The following is a 10,605-nucleotide window of genomic DNA, read 5'->3' on the forward strand; positions in this document are numbered from 1 at the left end:
TTTAATGAACATGGGAATAATTTAAGTTTCATTATTTTGATGATAGGAGGTGATTTCTAGTTGAGTGCTCGTTATTGCAAAGTGGCCCCTACGCTTAGGTATTCAAGGTACGTACAAGTCTAGGGCGACCACACCTTTTGTCAATGACATTACATGATTGTTGATGATGTGAATGATATTATGTGGATTCATATATGCTTTGGTGAACGATCATGTGGATTAATATTATTGGAATTATTGAATTGTTGGTTGAACAAGCATGTTGAGTTTATTATGAGTATGGATTTCATTGTCAATCATGTTGTTCAATATTTATGCATGTATGGTTTGTTTCACATGCAAGGGATGGATTAATTATTTGTATGCTATTGTACGGGATGTCTAGCATACTTTGAGCCAATTATTCGTACCTCGTTGTACTATTTATTTTACCACATATCATGTGAAGGGTTAGCTCGTGTAAGCCACCGCACATGTAGGGTTCAGTTGGGGATATTATGTATGAAATGAATTAGGATTTGTCGTGCAAGGGCACAACCCTCATGTTAATGTGCATGATGTGGAGTCTCACTTTGGTGAGGAGGAACATGGTAGTAATTTCACAAGAGTCTTGCTTGGTTGATCACAAGTCTTAACGCATTAAAATAAGATTGTTTTGGTTGTTGTTTATTAATTGTATGAATGTACATTGTTGAGTCTTGAGTTCACCTTTAATAAAATATTAATAAACGTAAAGTGCAACCAGAACAAGCTTCAAAACTCTTGGAACGTATATACCTTGAGTATGAACAATGGGGGAGTCTTGCCGGAAATCTCGTACTCCTACTAATGATACAAGACGTTGTTTCATTTATAATATGCGCAGGAATTCCGTCGGTATGGCCCGACACTCGGTATGGCCCGAATTTATTATTTATTATTGGGTGTATGGTTGGCTCCCATCACCTTTTTCCTTTATGGAACTTTCTTTTGGCCCGTTCGAAGCTTATTCTAATTGAATTGTGAGTCAAGAGTCGAGTCAAGAGTCGAGTCTTGTGTTCATGATTGATTGTTTATGATTATATGGCTTTTGCATGTTGATTAGTACTTAGTGAGTGATGTATGTTTTAGTTTCGTTCACTCTATTCTTGTAAGTACTCAGCTTTTGCTGACTACGCGCTTTGTGTGTTTGGTCATGGCCTTTGCCTTAATGACCCTATGATGATCTATCATTTGCACTTGCATTGATGGGGAGTAGAATAAAATAGCAGGTTGGTAGATCGGAATCATGTGGCTTGGGATGATCGAGAGAGTTGCATGTTTTCGTATTTTGAACTATTTAATTATACTTTAATTATGTTTTCGTATTTAAACTATTTATACTTTGGTTTTTGGGCCATTATGGTTCCAAATTGTAGGAGGCCTCAATATTACATTATTTATGTTTTTAAAAGTTAGTTGACATTAATTTCCGCTGCGTAATTCTGGTAACAGCCTTAACCGTTATCATGGTGGCGGTAATGCTTTAGTAATTCCTTTATTTTAAGTTGGAAAATGATTTTTATAAAAGCAAGGAATTATTAGGGTGTTACAATGGTAGGCTAGTAAAACCCCCACTGTGACAGTTTAGCATGAGTCTTGGAAGGTCCATGGTGGCCTCCATAAGGTGAAGAATGACATTGATTGATTATACCATGAACTTCCCATTCAGGAACACACCGCTTGTACAACCCTTCAATAGTCTCAAGGAACAAATGCGGATCATCCCAAAAGGAGAAACGAACATGGTGCAGGAACTTCTTCTTTTGTTGATCTGTCAGATCGGCCGGAAGAGTACCCCCCACAATGTAGTTCTCATAGTCGGCGAACCATGGTGACTGAATGGTAACTGCAAGTAAGTGATCATCGGGAAATGAATCATCGATCGTTGTAGCAGTCTTACCATCATCGTATCTCAATCTAGGCATGTGTTCTGCAACCACATTCTCAGCCCCTTTCTTATCATGGATCCCCAGATTAAACTCCTGTAGCAGTAGTATCCAACGAATTAGCTTAGGATTGGCTTCCTTTTTAGAGAGAAGATACTTAAGGGTCGCATGGTCAGTGTAGACTATCACCTTGGACCCAATCAGATAGGTACGTAACTTGTCCAAAGCGTAGACTATGGCGAGAAGCTCTTTCTCAGTAGTAGCAAGTTAACTTGAGCTTCATCTAAGGTCTTACTAGCATAGTAGATAGCATGCAAGACCTTGTCCTTTCTTTGACCCAAAACTGCCACAACTGCATAGTCACTTGCATCACACATAATCTCGAACTGGTGGTCCCACTCAGGAGAAAGGATGATGGGAGAAGAGATCAATGCATGTTTAATCCTGTCAAAAGCCTCAAGACAAGCATCAGTTAACACAAATTGGCATCCTTGAGGAGGAGTTTGGTCAGTGGTTTAACAATTTTAGAAAAGTCCTTGATAAAGCGGCGATAAAACCCTGCATGACCAAGAAAACTTCTAACCCCCTTCACATTAACTGGAGGGGGAAATTGTTCAATCACCTGGACCTTAGCTCGGTCCACCAGAAAGCCCTTATTAGATATCAAATGCCCCAAGACCACCCCTTCAGTAACCATGAAATGACACTTTTCCCAATTTAAGACCAAGTTACAATCTTCACATCATTTCAGCACTTTAGTCAGATTAGCCAAACAAGAATAAAAATAAGTACCATAGACACTAAAATCATCCATAAACACTTCCATGATAGACTTTATGAACCCAGAAAATATTCTCATCATGCAACATTCAAAGGTAGCGGGTGCATTACATAGACCAAAGGGAATCCTACGGTATACAAAAGTACCATAGGGACAAGTAAAAGTAGTATTTTCCTGATCATCTGGATGTATGGGGATTTGGAAAAATCCAGAATAACCATCTAGATAACAAAAAAACTTATGACGGGCTAGCCTTTTTAACATTTATCAATGAAGGGAAGGAAAGTGGTCCTTTTTAGTAGCAACATTTAGACGCCTATAATCAATGCACATACGTCATCCTATAACTACCCTAGTTGGGATCAACTCATTCTTTTCATTTCTAACCACTGTTGTCCCCCCTTTTTCTGGAACTAACTGAATAGAACTCACCCACTTAGAATCAGAAACAACATATACAATACTCGCATCAAGCAATTTTATAACTTCAACTTTTACTACATCTTGCATGATGGGGTTCATACGACGTTGAGGTTGAATGCATGGATTTTGGTTATCATCTAAATGTATCATATCCATGCAAATAATACCCTTTAGATCGTCAATATTGTACCCAATGGCCTTCTAGTGCTTTTTCAACACAGTTAGAAGTTGAGATAGTTGGCCTTCATCAAGTGCAGTACTGATAATCACAGGGCAAAGCTCCTCATCATCCAAATATGCATATTTTAGGTTAGCAGGAAGAGGTTTAAGTTCGGGTTTCTTTACCTCTTTCACAAAACAAACAGGTTGAACTAACCTCCTCACCTTGGTGCTCTTTTCTGGTTCAAGCTCTCCACCATCAAGAGCTAACTCTAGAGCATCAACCTCATCACTCCAAGAACTGCAATCACCTACAGAAGATTCACAACAAAGCACTGCCTCTAAAGGATCCCATTCAAGGACTTGAGAGACGTTATCTCGCAAAATAAGATCAACCACATCAATTCGATAACATTATTCTTCTAGCATGGGACTTTTTAAGGCACTATTAATATTAAAAGTAAACTTATCATCCCCCATAGATAGAGCCAATTTCCCACTTTTTACATCTATAATCTATGAAGGAAGGTTATGCCTAAGATAATGGGAATTTGGGAGTCCTCCTGCATGTCTAGCACCACAAAATTCACATGTATGTAAAATTTACCTACTCTAACGGGGACATCCTCTAAAACACCTAAGGGGTATTTCACAGAACGGTCAGCCATTTGTAGTGTAATGTTAGTAACCTTTAGCTCACCCATGTTTAATTTAGTGCATACAGACAAGGGCATAACAGACACACTAGCACCTAGATCACACAGAGCCTTATCGATAAAAACGGTTCCAATGTTACATGGGATGGAAAAACTCCCGGGGTCTTTTAGTTTGGGTGGAGACTTATTTTGAAGTAAAGTACTACATTCCTCAATAAAAGCTACAGTCTTTACCTCACAAAAAGCACGTTTTGTGGTCAAAATATCTTTCATAAACTTAGCATATGCAGGAAATTGTAAAACCAATTCAGTAAAAAGAACAGTTACCTGCAAGTTTTTTAGCACATCCAAGAATTTGCCAAACTGTTTGTCTAGCTTACTCTTGAGTTGACGGTTTGGAAAGGGGAGTACAATAGGTGGTATTTGAATCTTAGTCCTCTTCTTAATCTCTGGTGTAGCCTCTTTCTCACATGCTACATTTTCAGCTACTTTCTCAACCGGACCACTAGCAGACACTCTAGGATCAACATCAAAAGGTATAGAAGGGCCTTCATACCCATGCCCACTCCGCAAGGTAATTGAACTTGTAGTCTCTTTACTCTCAGGCTGTGAAGGAAGTTTCCCATGGGTTCTCCCTGCAATACTATTAGCCATCTAAGCCAACTGAGTATCAATGATCTTGTTGTGAGCAGCAAGAGCATCAATTTTTGTATCCTTTTCATTGAGAGACTTTTGCATTTGGAGCATCATATTGCGCATCCCCACTAACATAGGGTCAGGCTGAGGGGCCTACGGCTGTGGTGATGGAATTTGTGTCTGTGGAGGGGTATAGGATTATCTAGAGAACCCAGGTGGTCCTCCTGACTGTTGTGGGTTATAGTTGCCCTTAGACTTGTATTGTTGTTGTGGTGGTGGGGGAGGTTGGATCTGGTGTGGGTTTTAAACATTAGTACTCCTGTAGGATAGGAGGTGATTGTTTTAGTACCCCTCATTGTAAGAGTTGGAGTATGGGTTGTTATGCTTGTAGGCCTGAAATGCATTACATTTCTCAATGGAGCTTCTACACTCCTGTGTATAATGGTCAGACATCCCACAACTATCACAGATATTCACAGTTTGGGCATTCATTGCAGCTACACTAACAGGTTGGGCAGATTGAGATGATGTAGTTTTCATATTATCAAGCTTATAATGTAAGGCAGTCATCTGAGCAGTAAGTTGTTCAATAGAATTAATCTCATGCTTACCACCCTTGTTGGAAAGGCCTCTGGGATTCCCATACTGGGCATTGTGAATAGACATCTCCTCGATCACCTTCATAGCTCTAGACACAGGAAGTTGCATAAACCTCCCATTAGCAGCAGAATCCAAGATGAGCCTAGAATCATTAACCAGACTGATGTAAAACTGCTAAATCAAGAACCACGGTTGTAGACCATGGTGTGGAAATTCTCTCTGCAGATCGTTGAACCTCTCCTAGACGTCAAATAAGCTTTTATCTGCCAACTGTGTGATGGAAATAATTTGACTTCTCAAACGGGTTGTATTCTTAGGTGGGAAGTACTTCACATAGAAAGTAAGAGCCAAAGATTCCCAGTCAGTGATTTTCATTGCAGCTCGGTTTAACCCATTTATCCATAGATTTTCTTTTTCGCTTAGAGAAAACGGGAAAAGCATCTCTATAGTCTGCTATGGGGTTACATTCTTCTGATTGATAGTAGAGCAATATTGGATGAAAGACTGAATATGGAGATTAGAGTCTTCACCCTTCTCCCCCACCTAACTGATGCCTTTCAATCATATTTATCAACGCAAGCTCAATTTTGAAACTGTCAGTTGCAATAGTAAGCATGATTTCCTTAGGTAGCACATATATACTTGGCTTAGAGTAGTCTGTAAGCCTCGGTTCTGTTGCTTGGTCACCCATCTCTGAATCTGTATGAAAAAAGATCACTACCAAGATGTTCAAATTCAGAGTCAGAATAATCTCTCAACTGTTTGATGAAGTTTCTTCATCTACGAAAGGTCCTTTCAGGTTCATGATCGAACGGAGTAAGATTACTAGTACCTACGGTCATGGGCATAGACAAAGAAACTATAAACAATTGTGACATCCGGTCTCAAGGAACGGAAGTCCCTTGAGATGTTACAATAATCTAGAACAAACAATTAATAACATAAAATAAAATCGTTTCCCCGGCAACGACGCTAAAATTTGATAGGCTAAATCGCACTCCTATCAAAGATAAACCTAACGTTCACCAACTAAGAATATAGCAAGGGAAGTAGGGATCATATCCACGGGGAAAAATGTTCTTTCTGCTATTAAAGTAAAGGTCTAGACTACTGGAAACAGGAAAATGGTTGGTTTTGATAATTATAACTACGACGGGAATTAAATCGGGAAAAATGAACAATAACGGAATCTAGGGCAACGGTTCACCACAAGTGCAAACCAGGATTGGACAACGGACAATAACAATCAATCAATAACCATAACTAGGAAAACATGCGTCTCTAGAATCTTATGAATTCCTTATGAGAATATAACTAGCAGGCTCTCGCTATGTACCATAAATAAACCCTATCTAATAGCCACAGATCAAAAACATCAGATTTATACCTCTCAACGCATAATCTAAGGTTAACCAATCTCAATCAAAATAGTCCGGCCGAACAGAATTGACGAACAATTAAAATAAGCTATAGAAATCACAATCAATTCATCAATTAATCAATAATAAAGTCCAAATCTAATCCCAAATATGCATTCATGGATCCCCTAAACCTTAGAAAATTAACTACTTACGCATGATTAAATTAAACAAAATAACAATATTTAATGAAAGCATGATTTAAAGAAATTAATAAAACAAAGGAATGAATTGAAAATGAATAACAAAGTTAAGGAACGAAATAATACCTAAACGAAGAACGAGTAAATAATTGAAAGGTTCAAGATTAAATTAAAATGAAAATAAATGTTTAACAAGGTTTTAGAGAATAAACTAAGTAAGAAGTTCTAATACTAGAGAATAAGATGTCCCATACAAATAACTAAGGGCTATATTTATAGTCTTGCCCAAAAATAAAACAAAAAAACCGGAAATAAACTAAGTAAAACGCACCCATAGGTTGTCGTTGCCCAATCGGGGGAACAACTCGCAACCCACCCGTCTGGCGGAATTAAAGTCTTCCTTGCTTATAGCGTGACAGGCGCCCGATGGGCACCGAGCGACGGGGGCCCGATCGGGCGCGTGCCGAAAGGGAAATTCTCCTTTTGGCTCTCCCGGTTGGTCTCCTTTCGCCCACCAGTCGTAGGGCGACCGGCTCGACACGTCCTTATTCATCTTAATCACCGAGTCTAACTCTTGGGGCTCAAACATGAACCTCCTAGGCTCCCAAGAGTTGACAATGATCGTCCCAAACTATTCGGGATCAAACATGAACATCCTAATCACCGAGTCTAACTCTTGGGGCTCAAACATGAACATCCTAAGCTCCCAAGAGTTGACAATGACCGTCCCGAACTACTCGGGATTGTGTAGTGGCCCGTAATATCACGAAACGAGCTTAAAAAGGCCAATTTCTCTTTAAACGACCTGAAATCTTAAGACACACTACACAACACATATAGTACTCAAAATGGCTTCTAAGAGCTCATTGACCACAGGAAAGTACTAAGGGACGGGGGGTAAAAACACTAACGGGGGTAAAAACACTATAAAATAATGCATATATCATACTCCCTTCTTATTTTTAGGAGTTGCAACTTGAATGACACGAGTATTAAACAAGTTTAGTTGAATGCTATATAATATTGAAACAAGGGGGGTTGCTTGATAATAAAGAAACAGAAAATACTCCCTCAATCCCGATTTAACCGTCGCACTAAGTTTTTCACGAGGATTTATGCGATAAGTATAAGTTGGTTTATCTATAATATTTTAATAGAAAAGTAGGTTTAATGGTAGATAGTGGAGAAATATTTTAAGAGAATTATTGGGACCCTAACTTTTGTTAGTGAGAAGAGAGAGATAATAAAATATTAAGTAGTTGGTCTATGCCATTAAAAAGAAATGTAACAATTAAATTGGGATGGACGAAAAAAGAAAGTGTGACGATTAAATTGAGACGAAGGAAGTAAAAATCGAGGTAGGAAAGATACCAAAAACAGACTTCGAGAGTGGGGTAGAAAAGTATAATATGTTAAACAATTTGGGAATGGGTTAGGAAAGTTAACAAAAACAAACTTGCTACCCCTAAAAAATTACGGGTACGGATTTTGTCAAGGCAAAAATTAATTTGTCCAAGGCAAATAAGCTATCCATTGCCCGTGATCTTTTACTGCCATATATGACAATTTATAAAATTGAATAAAATCTCTCATTATACTTTATTGCCAAAAATATAGAACCATAATATACCAAATCACCACTTATTTTGTTTTCTATATTTACTGGAAGCACCAAGTTGGTAATTCTATTTCACTGTTTCCGGTTCATATGCTGCTTTGTCGATCACCCCTTAACAATCAATACTTTTCATACCTAATTACCTAGGATCCCGTATTAACAAAAGAATTGGAGGATAGGGGTGTACATTTTATGGGGAGAACAATTACAATTGGAATAATTAGGGGGATAAATTTCTAGAACTTATATTTTGTTATGTTTGGCATGAAGGTAATAGATAACCCCGTCATTCATCTTTTCAGAAAATTTTCACTTAACATGCAGATAGCATCAACTTCATATTTACATTTCATTTTTTTTATTTTTTTTTAAACCATGCATTCCGATAATGTGAGAACATATCTTAGAACTTTTAATCGCATCTCATGTGTTTGTTGTGTTTTGTTTTTGTTCCAAATCTAGCAAAAAATCCTGAAAATATAATTTAATTTTTTTAAAAAAAAAAATTCATCAAATTTGGTATATAATCGAAGGTCAACGTATTGTAAAATTAACTGAAATTTAAAGTAAATTTGTGAACATAATGAACGAAAAATGTCAGGTAATGAAGCTTGAAGATCTTTGCCATGGAGGAAAGAGATGAATGATGATTGAGATGTGACGCATGTGAGAGATAATGAATGGCTGGGCTTTAATTTTGGGAGATAAGTTACTAGGTGAATAGTTACCCTGGGAGGGGGGGCCAGGGTAGTGCATTACCCTCATAACAGGGGGAATTTTTTCTGGCCCTATTAATTCACCTCAATCCAGGCATAAGGATAAGGCCCATGTTTATTATCCCATTAATTGTTACAGCCCATTTCCCCTAATTCAGGCGGGCCCTTAAAGTTTGCAAAGGTAAATTATTTACTCATTTTCATTAGTTGTTGCAGCAAATGATAGAGTACATGTATATTAGAGTTACGTTTTTTATTTTTATTTCGAATGTATATAAATCATGAAGTAGTTTATTTTAAGCTCGTGTTAAAAAATTCCCGTCTAATATGTTGTTAGGTTTGTCTTCAATAATCAAGCTTAAAATGACTGAAGATAATATCAAGAGTTATGTAATAGAAAGTTTCAAACTCGTGAAGAACTCCTTGACGAGGTTAAGAAGTTTAATGAGTCAAAGAATACGTCGTCTCGATAAAGGATTCCTGGAAAGATCCTTACGTGACTCTTGGTTGTGATAGTGGTGGAGTTTACCGAGATAGGTGTATAACATTGATTACAAGTCAAGATAGGGAAACAAGCTATGTAGCACTCGTCTTATAGATTGTTCGTTTCGAATACGAGATAAGAAATAAGACGGGGTTTGGTCTCTTCAACTGCAAAATAGTTCTCATAACCATGAACTTTGTACTGACTTGTGTGGACATCCTACTTCTCGTCGATTGACAAAAGAAGAAATTTTGGATGTTGAAAAAATGAGCATGTCGAGAATTCAACCTCGCCAAATTTTGTCTTCTCTTAGACAAAAGAATTCGGCCTTCCCTTAAAGCGGTATAAAAGACCATATATAATATGAAGTCCAAAATCCGAACAGGTAAGTTAGATGGGCGTTTAATGATAAAAGCCTTAGTTGATGAACTTGGTCATGGGATATTTACTTACAACTACAAACATGATGATGGAGAACATTTGACACACTATTTTTTTTTCATTGTAATGCTAAGTTTAACAAAGTACAAAAGTACAACCTAAGGTTATCAAAAAGAAAATAAAAATAAAACAAAGTTTTGTAAAACCAAGAATAAAAATAAGGAAACAATGTGTAATTATGAGATCAATTATGTAAAGGGTAAACAAGGGAAACGAACTAACGATAATTTGGTTTCCTTTTGGTTTATTAAGGCTTTCTATTTTTGGCAACAAAATAATGGGAATGATTTGATTTAGTTTTATAATTGACGTATATGGCAATAGAAGATTTCGGGCAGCTGGTAGTCTCATTGCCTTGGATATATTAAAATTTGTCTTGGCAAAATCCGCACCAAAAAGTACGGCAAAAAATGGTTATTGTAACCCCTAAAAAAGTACGGAGGGAGTATTACTTTGTCTCCAAGTTCTTTAATACGAGGTATAATTAATAGTTCATTTTTTACTTGAATCGTATTAATAATGACTAAATCAGATCGGTTTTGGATAAAATAGAGTATGTTTTGTTTTTTATTTTTAATTTATTATCTCGATTGCCTTTCGGTTATTGGATTAACTCGGGTTTT

At 37.3% G+C, this 10,605-nt stretch overlaps 1 protein-coding gene across 1 annotated transcript; it reads right to left on the reverse strand.

The window, feature by feature from the left end:
* Nucleotides 1–1,580: 1,580 nt before the first annotated feature.
* Nucleotides 1,581–3,267, reverse strand: LOC130471455 (uncharacterized). The gene is made up of 3 exons (XM_056841594.1): nucleotides 3,107–3,267; nucleotides 2,180–2,351; nucleotides 1,581–2,003 (listed from the first exon to the last, which is right to left on the reverse strand). The coding sequence occupies exons 1-3, from the start codon at nucleotides 3,265–3,267 to the stop codon at nucleotides 1,581–1,583; spliced, it is 756 nt and encodes a 251-aa protein (XP_056697572.1).
* Between the last annotated feature and the right edge of the window lie 7,338 nt (nucleotides 3,268–10,605).

Source organism: Spinacia oleracea, chromosome 4 (genome assembly GCF_020520425.1).
Source record: "Spinacia oleracea cultivar Varoflay chromosome 4, BTI_SOV_V1, whole genome shotgun sequence".
In the NCBI taxonomy this organism is placed as follows: Eukaryota; Viridiplantae; Streptophyta; class Magnoliopsida; order Caryophyllales; family Amaranthaceae; genus Spinacia; species Spinacia oleracea.